Source organism: Lycium ferocissimum, chromosome 6 (assembly GCF_029784015.1).
Source record: "Lycium ferocissimum isolate CSIRO_LF1 chromosome 6, AGI_CSIRO_Lferr_CH_V1, whole genome shotgun sequence".
In the NCBI taxonomy this organism is placed as follows: Eukaryota; Viridiplantae; Streptophyta; class Magnoliopsida; order Solanales; family Solanaceae; genus Lycium; species Lycium ferocissimum.
The window spans coordinates 19,314,751-19,330,111 of record NC_081347.1 but is presented as its reverse complement, the minus strand read 5'-3'; the positions used below and the strand labels follow the sequence as shown (position 1 = coordinate 19,330,111).

Genomic DNA, 15,361 nt, shown 5'->3' with positions numbered 1-15,361 from the left:
GGACCGGGACTGTCCCCTGACACCCTTACTGTAGCCTCACGTACAATAAGCTCCGCGACGACAGAAGCTGGGATATCTGAAGTCAAAAACGGAAAGTCCTTTTCCTATAAGTAAGCAACTAATTAAACGAATAATGGATAAATATTCAAAATCAATAAAGAAAAAAAAAGATTTTCTCTTTTTCCAAATAAAATAAAGCAATCTTCCAATAAAATAAAAAGTCAAAAATATGAAAAAAAATATTAGTCTTGATTGAGTCCAATCTCATCCAAATCCCCATTTGCCCATTCCTATCTTGATCTACACATCGAAAGGCGCGCCAAATAAACCAACTAACCACCTTTCCCTCCAATGAAATCCCTCCACGTGGAATGTCCATGTAATTACACGTCACCTTAACGTTCCGTATAAACTACTATTTCAACTCCTTTTAACATTTCCATTTTCAACATCCATAACAAATTCTGTATCTATACATTCATTAATTCATCATCTTTTTTTCAAGATTCAATGGACCCTCAAAAGATCATCTCAAAGGGTGTCAAAAACACTAAAGAAAATCAAGAAACAGTGAACCGTCGAATTAATAAGCTTACCTTACACCTAAACCCGGTTCAAGAATTTGACACACCGGTTCATCATGACTTGGAGTTGCTAAGATGCGCTGCTAAGGTGAAGGCTATTATTAACGTGAACACTGTGACACTAGGGGAGTACATGAGAGGTAAACATAGGGATATACAAGAACAAGTATTTGGTTATTTTAATTCAAGAAAGGAACTGCAAACACCAATTGAGATATCAAAAGATGAACATAGGGAATTGTGCATGAAACAACTTGTAGGATTGGTTAGGGAAGGTGGGATAAGACCATTTAAGTATGTGATTGATGATCCAGCTAAGTATTTTGCTATTGTTGAAGCTGTTGGAAGTGTTGACATGTCACTTGGTATCAAAATGGGTGTTCAGTACAGGTAATTTCTTTATTTCTTTTCCCTCACCCCCTTGAATTTAATTTCAGTTATATCTGTAATTAGAAATAAAAATACATATTCCCTCTCTACCAATTTATGTGGCACCATTTTACTTGAAAGAAAGTCAGACTTTTTGAAATAAGTATGACTTGGATTTGTATTGGTAATTAATACTCCCAATTTATGTGATACTGTTGGAAATTCGAGATTTAAACTTCGAATTCGGCCATAGAAGTTTAAGTTTTTTGAAATAAAATTTACTGTATATATTTGGAAACTATAATTTACAATTGAAAACATTAAAAAGGCATATAAAGAAATTCCGGTTAAAGAAAAACTTGGGACTCAAAAAATTCCAACTGTGCCACATAAATTGGGACGGAGGGAGTAATAAGAATACATAATCATAATGCTAATTTTGGGTTTTATCTAGCCTTTGTTTTGTTTTGTTTGTTTTTATAGTTTCTCTTTTTCGGTGAGGAGTTAGAGGTGTGTGGAATTTAGCCACTTTGGTGTAGTTCATATGAATCAATTTGGTGCTCAATGAGAATATTCATTGGGCTTTTCTTTGTGCTGATTATTTAACCAGAAAATTTAGGTAATTCTTTACTAATAATTTGTAAAAAATTAGGTAATAAGCACTATACACTAAAAAGATCATTTACAAGGACTAATAGGATTCAAAAATATGGGTTGATGAAGTTTCTGAAGATCCTTTTGGGTTCTATGGCTTTATTTGAGTTCAACAGCATGAATAGAAACAGAACAGATAGTCTTCCTTTTGAATAAGATGGTATAGACCAGTCTGATTCTTATATCTCAAAGCAACTATTACATAGGGTACTAGTCAAGGCCTTGATTTGCTCTTTTGTGTTTATTGAGGAAAAACTTTCAGCTTGAGTCTTACAATACTGCCACTCCACTTTAGTATAGCCATATCTCAAATCTAATCCAGACCTGATAGGACCAGAATAAATGAGCTTTAGGACTGAAATTCTCTTTTACGAAAAATGAAGAGCCGATTTGAAAGACCTGAATTCCAAGTATAACAGACTTCAATAGCTTAGTGGTCTTAATGAGGTTTTACAATTGGACAGCATGTAAAATCAACTATAGAGTTTTCTGCTTTATTGCTATTATGAACAAATGATTTAAGTTCCTAGGAAAGAACGACTTAAGACCATGCTTTGTTTGTGCAAAAGCTAGAATTTGATGCTTCTTAGCATGCATCATCTCCAAACCTTAAGCTGGTTGGTGACCAGGAGTACTGCGTCTTAACTAATTTTCCCCTTTGCTAACAAGGTGTATTTTTCTGTTCAAATTGGTATTTTTTTTCTGAATCTCTATTGCTTATAGCAACTATGATGGATCTTATGTTTTCAGTTTCTCCTTAATAGAGGTAGTAACAAATTCTTACCTGACTGGACTTTCAAAACAGTCTATGGGGAGGTTCGGTTATCAACTTGGGAACCAAAAAGCACAGAGACAAATACTTCGATGGCATAGACAATGTGGATTACCCGGGCTGCTTCGCAATGACAGAACTTCATCATGGTAACCTGTTTTGTAACACTTCTTTTATTATTATTGTTTCACTATCAATTTCCATTTTATACCCCCTGGTCAAAATCCATGATTTTTCTATGTTTTTTAGTCGTGTGCAGTACACATAAAAGTTGTATTAGTACCTTTAATCCTAAAACTATGCAGTTACGTGAAGGGAGATGATATTTATCGATAGAAAAGTAGCTAAAGTTGTGATAAAATCCTTTAAACATTGGCTCAATACATGTAACGAATGTTGGTAGGAATTCACAGCAGTATTTTCCTAAGAAATATTTAGATCATTGTGCCGTTCTCTTTTGCATTAAAGGAATATTAGGCAATATCACTGAGATATCTGGAAGTTGAAGATGTGGTTAGTATAGCACGGCAGTTGATATATAACAATAAACATCCATAAGAATGCCACTTAATTGAATTTGCCTTGCAGACAGCCATAAACACACAAGCCCAAATTCCATCCTTGATCCTATTAAAAAAAAACACTGTTCTCAAAGAAATAAAGGAGTTTATGATTTGTACTTAACCTGGGAACAGTGACCACTTCTTTGGTTAGGAACACATTTGAAACTTTTAGAAAGAACTGTCCCTGACCAAATAAAGCTATTATTTTAATTTTTATTTTATTCTGATAATTAGGACGCCTGGATTTACTCTAATTTATTTTTGATCCTTTTTTCTCATCAGGTTCAAATGTTCAAGGTCTTCAGACAGGTGCCACCTTTGATCCATTCACAGATGAATTCATAATTGACACGCCAAATGATGGAGCCATTAAATGGTGGATTGGTAATGCTGCCGTTCATGGAAAGTTTGCAACAGTTTTTGCAAAACTGATGTTACCAACTCATGATACAAAAGGTGTTACCGACATGGGTGTTCATGCATTTATTGTACCAATAAGGGATATGAAAACCCACAAAACACTGCCAGGGATTGAAATACAAGATTGTGGCCATAAAGTTGGCTTGAATGGAGTAGATAATGGTGCGTTAAGATTTCGTTCAGTAAGAATTCCACGTGATAACCTTCTTAATCGATTTGGAGACGTCTCACGGGATGGGAAATACACTAGCAGCCTGCCTACAATTAGCAAAAGATTTGCTGCCACCCTTGGAGAACTTGTTGGTGGTAGAGTTGGCCTTGCGTATTCGTCTGTGGGTGTTCTCAAGATTGCTGTTGTTATTGCAACAAGATATTCTCTACTGCGCCAACAGTTCGGTCCTCCCAAACAACCTGAAGTTAGTATACTTGACTACCAATCTCAGCAGCACAAGCTTATGCCAATGTTGGCTTCAACCTATGCATTCCATTTTGCAACACTGCATCTGGTGGAAAAATATTCTGAAATGAAGAAGACTCATGATGAAGAACTGGTAGGGGATGTACATGCACTTTCTGCTGGGCTTAAGGCCTATATCACTTCTTACACACAGAAGTCATTGAGCACATGTAGAGAAGCTTGTGGCGGCCATGGTTATGCCGCTGTCAATAGGTTTGGAAGTTTGAGGAATGATCATGACATATTTCAGACATTTGAGGGAGACAACACCGTTCTTCTGCAGCAGGTTGAGATTTGAGACTGAAAGAACTTTTCTGCTTCTTAATTAAATATAATAAAGGGATAGGGTATAACGACTTTTCTTATGATCCAGGTAGCCGGTCTTCTGTTGAAGCAGTACAGGGAGAAATTCCAAGGTGGGCAGCTCACTGTCACGTGGAACTACCTAAGACAGTCCATGAATTCTTACCTCTCTCAGCCTAACCCAGTAACGGCTAGATGGGAAGGTGAAGATCACTTACGAGATCCTAACTTCCAGTTGGATGCTTTTAGGGTGAGTATTTTGTGGTCAATCTGATGACAGAGCATATTGCGATACAACAGTATTGTATATCTAACTATGCTGTCGCTGCTCCTTTTCCAGTATCGTACGTCAAGATTGCTTCAAAGTGTAGCTATCCGGCTTCAGAAGCACTCCAAGACTCTTGGAGGATTTGGTGCTTGGAATAGATGTTTAAATCACCTCTTGACGCTTGCAGAGTCTCATATCGAATCTTTCATCCTTGAAAAGTTCATTGAAGCAGTCAAAAAGTACTTCCTAATCACAATTTGAGAAGCTTGTGCTTTCCTTCAACTAGTTTTTGTCTAATTCTCTCTTCTTCTTTTTTGCAGTTGTCCTGATGAAAGTTCTCGTGCTGCCCTAAAACTCGTGTGTGACCTTTATGCCTTGGATAGAATCTGGAATGACATAGGAACTTATCGCAATGTGGACTACGTGGCCCCTAACAAAGCTAAGGTATGAATCTAGGGGAAAATTGCTGGAAATATAGTTACTGTACTTATACTTAATATCTAGAACCTAACAATAAATGCAACTTAAAACATTCAAGAGTATTATTCACGAACATCTGAATCTAATTGTAGCTTTGCAGTTGATATGGTTCTTAAGGTTTATTTTTTCCTGATGATTCCCTTTATCTTAGATACTATGATGTGTAGTAATTTTGTGTCTCTTAAAGAATCTAGGATAACAGTCAAATAGTGGCACCTTTTTCAACCCCCCTAATTCTGATATCCATCTAAAGTAAATGGCTCTTGGCAAAAATATGTCTTAGAAGTTGAATGAGCAAGTAATAAATTTTCATTAACTCTCTCTAGTCAGTTTGATTTTCTTTCATGTCTGACCATCCGCTTTTAATTTTACAGGCAATTCACAAGCTATCAGAATATCTATGCTTCCAAGTTAAGAATATTGCAAGAGAACTTGTGGATGCCTTTGATCTTCCAGATTACGTTACGCGTGCTCCAATTGGTGTGCAGACTCCATCAGAAGCTTATTCACAGTATACTCAAAATGTTGGGTTCTAGTTTCTAACATAAGTGGGCAAGTTATACTGTTGCCTATATTTTTTTTTTCCTTTTCTGGTTTTCATAATCCAAGAAGTTCCCCATTGTCTGTGGATTGTGGTTAAGAAGTTCCTTCTAAGTATACTTTGTATCCCCATTATTTATCATGGTGTCAAGCTTCCTGTATCACTTTTATCTTGGTAAGCAAGCTTGATGAGTTCTTGTTGTCAACAAGTTCTTATAGGCAAAATTGATGTACTTATCTAAACGTTAAATGTGGAATAAGATCTAAAGGTGCTATACTGGTATTTAAATCTAGCATTTCTATCGTCATTATCATTGTTTGAGATATAACATTTATAAGCTTCTCAACATCATATTCTTGACAGAGATGTTAGCCCCACAACAGGAGAACTCTGCATTTAATTTGGCATTGACCATTTGAGACCATTAAATTTTCCACTGCAGGACCAGTTGAAGTGGTTTATAGCCAACACCTACTTTATTCATCTAAATTTTGAACAGCTGCAGCATCCCTACTCCCTACAAATTGATCTCCACCTGATACACAGCATTAGATAGTAAATTTGACCTCGAGAGGAGCAATAACATAAATGTTAAGTCTTTAAAAAGTAACGTTGCTTGAGAAGAAACTTCATACCCTTGAGTGCATTTTCCCAGATTATTAGATCTTCATCATGCTTGTGCCCTTCATCTTGTGCGCTTCTTTCCAAATGTGTTTAATAGAGTTTTCTGACATTCAACAGATATCTACGGTCTTCAATAATAGGCGGTGTTGTCTTTTTCCATCCTTAATGAGCTCGACAGCAAGTTATTTCTTGATTTATTTTCATGTTTGAGTGGGCAATTTTTTTTTTTTTTTCCTGAAAGCACCACGAGAGTACTAACATTTATGATCTTCACAAAAACAGTCAAATGAACAGCTACATTGAATGTCTTCAAACCGACTGGTACATTTAATAGTGAAACCAGTGACTACTAAAGTAGAGAATAATGTATTAAATGTCAACTTAACAAAAGATGATATGTCACATAAGAGTTCGGGTAGACAATTGATATGAGATTGAGAGGGAGCTTTCGAAGAAAAAACAGTTGCCTTCACTACGTAGTTTTGACAGTTCATGCAACTCACAACTAGAATGGACATCTAATAATTAAACTGCTTCTTTTTGCACGGATTGTCCTTTCATTTGGGGTGATCTTTAATTTTTGCCCTTCAAATTGGTGATCTTTAAGTTTTACCTCTCGCCTAACACCCTGAGGTTCAGGGTTCGAACCCCAGCTCAGTAAAAAAAAAAAAAAAAATTCACAAGGCAGAATTTTGTAAATCTGACCAGCGAAACTGCCTGTGCCCCTGCAAATTCTACCTGAAGGGCAAAATTTAAAGACCACCATTTTGAGGGATAAAAATTAAAGACCACCCCCGGTGAAGGGCAATCCTGCAAATTGCCCATTAAACTGATAGCAGAGTTTACTTTTCGGCTAAATTAGTAACCTATTTTTCATCAAAAAGAGAAGGGCATAATCTTTCAAGTCACTTTTGATTTACAATGGCATATTTTCATAACTTTAGAAAGTAAAAGTAATGTCAAGAAAGCAATCATATACTAAAGGATCTTGGTGGTGGTCGATAGTTCACATATGCATTTCGAGCTGTTTCACATCTCTGCTTGATATCTTCACACATCTTTAAAGAAGACTCGGAGAACTTGGTCAGACGGTCCAGAACCCTCGTTAAACTCGAGTGTATGCAATTCAAATTTGATGACTTCTCATCGTTCTTCTCTTCATCTTTCGCTTCCAATTCCTCATTCCCCGGTTCAGGAGTAGTTTCTTTCTTTTGCAGTTCCTCTGAGTGATGTCCAACTGAATGCCGCAGGTCATACAAGAAGTCTTTGATGGCATCACTAAGTTCTTCAGAAGGCAGAGATTTAATCCCAGCGGTCCAGTCACGACAAAGCACAAAAATTGGCGGGGCCAGAACTCGTCGAGGGGAAAATGCTCTTCTGCCTTTGACTCGTTCACGTGGATGCAGAATGCAGTTTTGCAGCCAGCTGTTAAGAGCTTCCGCATATGAAGTATGGCTGTTAATCCAGTTGGCGAAACTCAAGCCAAAACACTCTACTTCATCCTGCAGCTGACTCATAATCAGCTTTTGAGTGTCACCCTGAGGACTTGAAGCCGAAGCTTTGGCATGGTATGCTAGAGAAATGGTTATATACTGGGCATGGTGGCATTCAAGCATCGCTCTCCACATTCTGATCAATCTGCATGGACCCCAGATATTACGAGTCTAATAGTAAATGTAATAGCAAACATACAAGGCATTTACATGGACAGATGACCCTAGAAATGAGGTTTAAATAAAATAGTTCCTCAAAGTAAATATGTCCAAATAGCAGGAAGAGTAAAAAAATTGTTATCCTTACCCTTGGATAAGTTCCAAAATTTGAGGCAACAGCTCTTCATCCCTCATTTTCTCTATCCGCTTTGATATTGAATCAACTGAATATAAAGCCACCCTGATGCGTGAATGGAGATCTTTCACCACTGACCGTGTTTTGTCAATTATTTGGGTGCTAACATCTTTGGCGAATTGATGCCTAAGTTGGTTACACTTCCGATCATAATCTCTCCTGATTGACTCAATCGTCTGAAGATAAAAGAGGAATGACTAGCAAATGAGCTTTACATACAAAAAGGAGAATTATCTTCTAAAATACCACAGAAATGACATGCCTATGAAAGGCTCTATAGTTCATCTTCATTTCCACAAGATACAATTCAAGAACAGTGATGAGGTATGGGAAGTACAATAGCGCTATGGAAGGTCCAGAAACCGAAATGAAAATGCATCTTCTCAATACAAGTATCTATACTAAAAGACACTTGAACCCGCACTGCAGAAAAGAAACATTCTTCGATTGGCTGCTATCTATTGGCCCTAGTGAGAACTGGAGTCAATGAAGCTCCTGATCATCCAGAACAGTTTCTGAAAGAAAGTATTTTCCAGTCTGAAGCAACTTAACCTGACAGCACTGTGATTGGAATTTTGGGAGGAAGGTCCAGAAACCTAAATGAAAATGCATCTTCTCAATACAAGTATCTATACTAAAAGACACTTGAACCTGACTGCAGAAAAGAAACATTCTTCGATTGGCTGCTATCTATTGGCCCTAGTGAGAACTGGAGTCAATGAAGCTCCTGATCATCCAGAACAGTTTCTGAAAGAAAGTATTTTCCAGTCTGAAGCAACTTAACCTGACAGCACTGTGATTGGAATTTTGGGAGTATTCTTGTAAAAATGGGCCTAAACACCAAATACTTCATAAACATAAATTGTTAAACATTCTTGTTGTCAACCTGATTCTTCTTTATCAAATAAAAGGGATTCTTATAACAGAGCACTTCCTCGGCAAGTAATGCACCAGCAGCGAGATATATTTCGACATCATTGAGGAGGATAACAAGCGATGGACTTCTATACAAGTGAAGCTCAATGACAATGAAATTTATTTGTTCATTATGATGGTTTAGGGTTAGGAGACTGGATAAAAGAAACTTGCTCAAACGCCTCAAGCTGAATAGAATTTTTTCTAAAACGAAAACTTGGAAGACAAGGTGCTTATAAGTGCAGAGCCTGTCGTCAACAAGAGACTTATTAAAGTGCAACAAAGCATTACATGTACATAATGTGAATGAGTAATATAGAAGGCTCACATGAAGTTTCGTGGTCCACCAAGAGGTCAGGGAAATTCACAAAAGAAGAATTCCGATAAATTTCAGAATATTCTTCAAGGGTAACTTCTTTTTGCATTTTCTCATAAACTTAGTATTTCCAGGTCTCTGGTTATAGAGTAATGCAGCTATCAGCCCTAAGCTAATACACCCAGGGGAAGTCAAACTGGATCACTCTGAAGAATTTTGTTTCTGAGTAAGAATTGCTCTACATAGGCTACACATTGTGTAGTTTAGGGTGATCAGAATCCAAGGGTCTGGCCTAGTGGTCAATGAAGTTGGTTGAGACCAGAGAGGTCTCAGGTTCAAATTCCAACGGAAGAAAAAATACTAGGTGATTTGTTCTCATCTGTCCAGGGCTTGGTGAACAGAGTTACCCGGTACTTGTGATGGTGGAAGTAGCAAGTGCCCGTGGAATTAGTCAAGGTGCGCACAAGCTGACTGGAATACCACGGTTATAAAAGAACCATTGAAAAGAGATACTCACTGCCTAATTGAAGGTTTCATTTCACCACCTGTTTTGTTCTCAGTATACTCTTTGTTTAATGTGTCATTAGCAACTCAAATTATCCTTAATGTCAAATTCAGCTGTATTTTACTCTATAAACCTTTTTTAAGAATGTTGTATCTTACTCTATAAACCATATCTAGCAACCATTTCTTGGAGTCTGCTTCTTAATATCTGAAGATTCAGCTCTTATCTATATTTGAGTTACTTGAGCTGTAAATTCAAGCTCCCTCAGCTTGTCCTGCCAATGTAATTTAAAATAATCAGGACACTCGAGTTTTCAGGTCAGTACCTTCACTTCATCATAAAGTTTCCTCTCCCATGCATATACTCTGTCAAGAGTGGATGAGTGGCTTCCAGCTATCATGCAAAAATCTTCAACAAAATCACTTCCACTATCATCATTGTCATCCTTACTATTAAGAGGATTCCTCGATGAAGATGATCTTAAGGATGTGGTCCTCTTCCAGGTAATCACCTTTGTTACATGGTCTGCTTCTGCATAGCACTAGAGTATAAGAACAGCAATGAACAGGAAAAAAGAGTAGAAGATGCATTGATCAGCTAAAGTATAAAAAAGCAAATGACTTTTGTGAATGGCCTTTTCTTATTCTTAGTGCTAGCAAATTGACGAACTAAATTTATGAACTACAACCCAACTTGAATCACATAATTCTAACTCCATAATCAATTTTGTCCAACATTACTCCAAACAGGTTTGATAGTTATTGATGCTTTCAGTTCCATTAATAGGTAGTTGTGATTTAAATCCCTATATTCGTTGGAGCACATTAGAATTAAAATTTCTTGAATTGTGGACAGTTCGGCCTTGATTTGGATGGACGTCAAAAGCAAATACTCCATCTGTGGTTCTATCTCAAATATAAATTTATATAAAGTCTTCCAATTTGTGATTCCTGTAAGTGTTTGAAACCATTCTATAAATAACATTTTTTTAAGCATTCACAAGTTTTAAGAATTCAAATTCATTTACCAATTGAATTTATAAGTTCATCTGATTTTTTTTTTTTTTTCCGTTGACCAACTTTAGCTATTCATAGATCAAATTAACATCTTAAAACTCCATACACCATCAAACGTTAAGATAAGATTAAAGAAAAGAAACTCCATGATCTAAAGTCATGGCCATCACAAGCTAGGACTTTTTTGGATAACTGTGGTGTCCGGGCCAGCTTCAGCACACCTCCATTAGTACCACAGGTTCCTGCTACCTCTCCCTACCTCCATTTGCCATGTACCTACTACCTCCTGCCAGCAAAGATACTGACTAACTCTGCCAACCAAGGCTTCGCCCGATGGGAAGAATGATCCTAGTGTCTTTGTCTCCGCTGGGATTTGAACCTGAGACTTCATGGTCTCAAACCCACTTCATTGACCGCTAAGTCACACCCTTGGTCTGTAACTTAGGACACCTCAGTGATCTTCTCGGAGTAAACCAAAAACCAGAAGTTTAACCGAGGTAACTACATCTGCATTCCCAAACTCTGTCGCCTGCTCACAGCTCTTGCATCCCTCCACCACAGCCTTCACTGCATTTTTTTACTCAACTCTTTGTTCTCTCTTCTCACCTCTCTTATAGTCATACATCTCTCCGGCTCCCTTTTTTTTTTTTTTTTTTCTTTTTTTTTTTTCCCTTCCTATTTCGAGTTTTTATATATCCCTTTCTTCCTTCAACATGCTATACACACTGCTACCAGCACCAAGGTACTAACTCTGCATTCACAATTTCTGTTGTCCGCTCACAACTCTTGCACCCCTTTCTTCCTTCAATATGCTATACACACCAGCTGTCAGCACCAAGACAACAACCCAATTACTATAGCCTTACCCACCATCAACAAGACATCAATCCGCCCATCTGCCACAGCCACTCGTAGTCACCACTAGCTTTCTCGCCCAAACTTGATAATACCCACCTACCTAAAAGCTCAAAGAAGGAAAAAAGAGGACAAGAACTATGTAGGACAAAGACTTAAATATGACTTAAAATGACCACAAAGGAGAAAATAGCCACTTTCAAAACAATTCTCATGGAAGTATGTGCTGCAAAGTTTCCCATCCGGCCTCTTTTGCTAAATCTGTCAACATTCAGACTTAAACACCCATTTCATCTATATGAAGGTTTAAGCTGCTCCAAAAGTTTAAGATCAACCTTTTGCTTCAAGTAAGCTCAAAAAATTGAAAAAGATTTTAACTATTTTTTTCATAATAAAAGCAACTGTTTCCAGCAAAAATCCTACAAATAGTCAATCTTTGCTGCTCTGGAAATTACATGTTGATGTGATAATCTCATTAACACAAATCCTTCATACCAGTGAAGTAATACAACTAAGTAAAATCACAAACTCTGCAATCTAAAGCCTGAATTTAGATTTATGTCTCCTCTTTTGAGGCTTTTTTTTGTTATGTTTAACAAAATAACCAAATAGGCAACTTTTATATGAAGACATGATTTATTAATTTGTTCAACGAACTTACCACCAGACATGTTTGCACCCGCTCTTCTGCAGCAACCTGAGCCCATAGACGACAAATAGGCAGACACCGAAGATTTTCCTGAAAAAATGAATGTATTAGTCCTTGACCATAGATAACAAAAAGCATGTGAATTTCAGTAGGTAAAAAGATGCAAAAACCAAACTCAGCAATAAAAACAACATTTTACCTTTGGCCTCAGAATACCCAACTCGGATTTTGCTAGCTTCGAGCATTCTTGAAATCTCTTTTCCTGATTCAGATGCTCTAAAGAATCGATGCTCAATGTCCTTTATGCTAGAAAGAAAATCTTTAGCTCTATGAGTTATAAACTCTGAAGGATCCTCTCTTTCATCCACTAAAGTCTTATCTCCCTTCGAACCAGATACTTGCAACGCAGACTTACCAATTGTAGCCCCAACCGAACCATTCGTTTTCTGCTCACTTCCAACATCTTTCCCCTCACCATTATTATTATTCTCAGCCCTCTGAGGCAGCATAACTGAACTAGAATCATGAAATTCCAATTTACCATGACCATTATTACTCCTAGGTTCTGATTTAGGTGTCAAGAACTCTTCTTGAATGTCACCATCATTATCTTTTTCATCAAAGTTGAGTTGCCTACTACCATTATGTGTAACAAACCTAAAACTCTCATTATCATTAGGATCAAAAAAATCCCAAGAACCTCCTGAACCTGGAGGTGGTGGAGGGGGTAGTGGGGTTGAAAAATCAACATCATCAACATACATATTAGGTACATTTGGACTTAACCTAACAGTAACAGCAGTAGGTCCATTAGACCTCATATAACTCAACCTAGTATCAACAATATTAAGTGATGGTGAAAGTGGACTACCATCACCACCAATATTTGATGGTGATGGTGATGGATATGATGAATGTGATGGGGTTTTATCTGAAGTTGATAAAGATGATTCTATTAATACTTCAGCTTCAGCATACCTTCTAAGACCAATACCTATGTTTCTTAAAGATTCAACATATGAAACATGTGCAGCTGCTAATGCATACCTTGAATCAACTGCTTGTTTTATAAATCTTTTCCTTTCTTTGCATAATCTTAAAGCTTCACTCCTCTCAGATTTTGAACTTGTTGCACCCATTTCATACAATTAAAAAAAAATCAAGAATCAAACTACCCACTTCACAAAATTCAATCTTTTCACCATTTTCAGTAAAGAAAACACTGATTTTTCCCCAAAAACACTAAAACCCTAACACCAAATCCAAAACCCTTTCTTTTATCTAATGTTTGGGCCAAAAAAGAAAAAAAAATGTTTTAACACCCATATAATAGACTGCAAAAACAAAAAGAAAAACCTTCAATCTTCACTTTTATCAAACATTGAAAAAGATTAAACCTTTGATTTGAGTAGTGGAAAAGGACTACTATTTGTGTACAACAAGTTAAAGAAAAGCTAAAACAGAGGCAATGCTGAAATTTTTTAAATATTTAAGACCATAAAAAGGTGACATGAATGGATTGGAAAATGAAATGGAAACTATTTAGTGAAAACAGTGCATTTTAGGCAGAAGGGACCATACTGAAATGATGAGAAAAATAGGGAGAAGAAGAAAGGAGGGAATCTTGGTACAGATTATGCATTTTGCCTTGGAAAGTGTGCGTGAGTGCTACTTTACCTTCATTTCCTCTTTCTTCATAACAAGAAGGATTAATAGTAATCTCGTGATTACTACGTCTATATAAGTGATATTTTCGTAATTTGTGAAAGAATTCCCCCATCAAATACCATCATATAAAATGGAACGGAGAAAGTACTCTCTGCGTCAAAACAGTTGTGTATTTTTCATTTACACTCCCCTTGAAAAAATATTAATAAATTTAGCATTTTGACTATTTTTCTCTCTTAAAATATTTTACCTTGATATCTTTTATCAATAAATATATATATCCCAACTTCATCAATGATGTACTCCCTTTAAAATATTGTAATTAATATAAAGGGTAAGCTGAGAAAATATTACTTTATTTTATCTTAATTTCTTGAGATAACAAATATTTGAGACATATTTTTAATAAGGACGACAAGTAGTTTGAATCGGAAGGTGCATTATTTTTGGTGAAATAAGCAATTGAAAACTAGTTCGGGTAATAAATAGATAAGAACACTTAAAGAGACTGGTTAAGGAATTATAATCTGTGTATTTAACAATAATGCATACATTATTTTGAATGATTAGTTCGCAAATCATATTGTAAGCAATAAGTAAATGAAAATAGATTAGAAAGGAATGAATGGTGACAAATAGCAAATGACTCAGCACAACATCACACATTCACAACGCTCTAGTGCACAAAGCAATGGATTTTTGCTTTGTTTGGAGGAATTTTTGTTGCATTGTGTGGGCGATATGTTTGGTTTTTTTTAGCGAAGTGTGCTTATTACCGAGTAATTAAGGATTTGGCTCCTCTCCATTACACTTTCTCTCTATTTTCTCAATTGCATATTTAGATGATTCACACTTGTCTATTTTAGATTTTAAAGGTTTGGATTAATTTAACTTAAGTAAATATATTAACATAGCTTAACGATTTACTTTGGAAAATTACCGTATACAAAATCAACTTCCAAAAATTTAGCAACCCATTAATATCATTATAATTTATATATTCTTACATCCATATTTATGATTCATCCCAATAAATGAGATTATTATGTGCGTAAAGAGTAGTTATGGAGTAGTACTTTTTTGCATTTTAACCATAAAAATGCAATTATCTCCCAGCAATTTTTCTTGCAATCCACCTCTGTAATCTAAAACTAAAAACTAGTTATTTGAGGAGCATTTACTAATTTTAAATGTTTCATAGGCAAAAACAAAATTGAAAAAATGTAAATAAAAAACTACTAGTTAGCAATTTTGAGGTGGTATAAAATCGTCTGCCCCATTCAACAATATGAAGTATTATTTCTTACATCCTTGCAAACCAAAAGGAAGCAGAGTAATCAAAATCGGTTGTATGGAGGAGAGGAAGAGAAAATACGTTTAGCTAATATTGGACAGCATATTTTATTCTCGTTAAATACTGTTATATTGGAAAAAACGACATAAAATATAAGACCTGATAATAAGTAAATAAAATGAAAACTAATAATTTCTAAAATATAAGGGAGTTGGGAATTTTCTTACCAAAGTTAAGAGTGCATTCCTAAAATTTATCTT

The 15,361-nt window shown here is 36.1% G+C and overlaps 2 protein-coding genes across 2 annotated transcripts; one reads left to right on the top strand and one right to left on the bottom strand.

The window, feature by feature from the left end:
- Positions 1 to 436: 436 nt before the first annotated feature.
- On the top strand, positions 437 to 5,693 carry LOC132059472 (acyl-coenzyme A oxidase 2, peroxisomal). The gene is made up of 7 exons (XM_059452092.1): positions 437 to 974; positions 2,413 to 2,528; positions 3,225 to 4,105; positions 4,193 to 4,372; positions 4,463 to 4,629; positions 4,711 to 4,834; positions 5,245 to 5,693. Exons 1-7 carry the CDS (start codon positions 511 to 513, stop codon positions 5,404 to 5,406), a joined length of 2,094 nt encoding a protein of 697 aa, XP_059308075.1. The 5' UTR covers positions 437 to 510; the 3' UTR covers positions 5,407 to 5,693.
- A 1,196-nt stretch (positions 5,694 to 6,889) lies between these two features.
- On the bottom strand, positions 6,890 to 13,840 carry LOC132059471 (protein ALTERED PHOSPHATE STARVATION RESPONSE 1). Its single transcript, XM_059452091.1, has 5 exons — positions 12,339 to 13,840; positions 12,152 to 12,229; positions 9,945 to 10,150; positions 7,836 to 8,059; positions 6,890 to 7,673 (listed from the first exon to the last, which is right to left on the bottom strand). The coding sequence occupies exons 1-5, from the start codon at positions 13,276 to 13,278 to the stop codon at positions 7,007 to 7,009; spliced, it is 2,115 nt and encodes a 704-aa protein (XP_059308074.1). The 5' UTR covers positions 13,279 to 13,840; the 3' UTR covers positions 6,890 to 7,006.
- Between the last annotated feature and the right edge of the window lie 1,521 nt (positions 13,841 to 15,361).

What these genes read in the sequence shown, in the direction of transcription:
- LOC132059472 (XM_059452092.1), top strand. Translation starts at nt 511, where the DNA reads ATGGACCCTCAAAAGATCATCTCAAAGGGTGTCAAAAACACTAAAGAA. An exon ending in TTCATTGAAGCAGTCAAAAA is followed by an intron (nt 4,630 to 4,710) that starts GTACTTCCTAAT and finishes TCTTTTTTGCAG; the next exon opens with TTGTCCTGATGAAAGTTCTC. An exon ending in TGGCCCCTAACAAAGCTAAG is followed by an intron (nt 4,835 to 5,244) that starts GTATGAATCTAG and finishes TTAATTTTACAG; the next exon opens with GCAATTCACAAGCTATCAGA.
- LOC132059471 (XM_059452091.1), bottom strand. Translation starts at nt 13,278, where the DNA reads ATGGGTGCAACAAGTTCAAAATCTGAGAGGAGTGAAGCTTTAAGATTA. An exon ending in GGGTGCAAACATGTCTGGTG is followed by an intron (nt 10,151 to 12,151) that starts GTAAGTTCGTTG and finishes AGTGCTATGCAG; the next exon opens with AAGCAGACCATGTAACAAAG. An exon ending in ATTTTGGAACTTATCCAAGG is followed by an intron (nt 7,674 to 7,835) that starts GTAAGGATAACA and finishes GGGTCCATGCAG; the next exon opens with ATTGATCAGAATGTGGAGAG.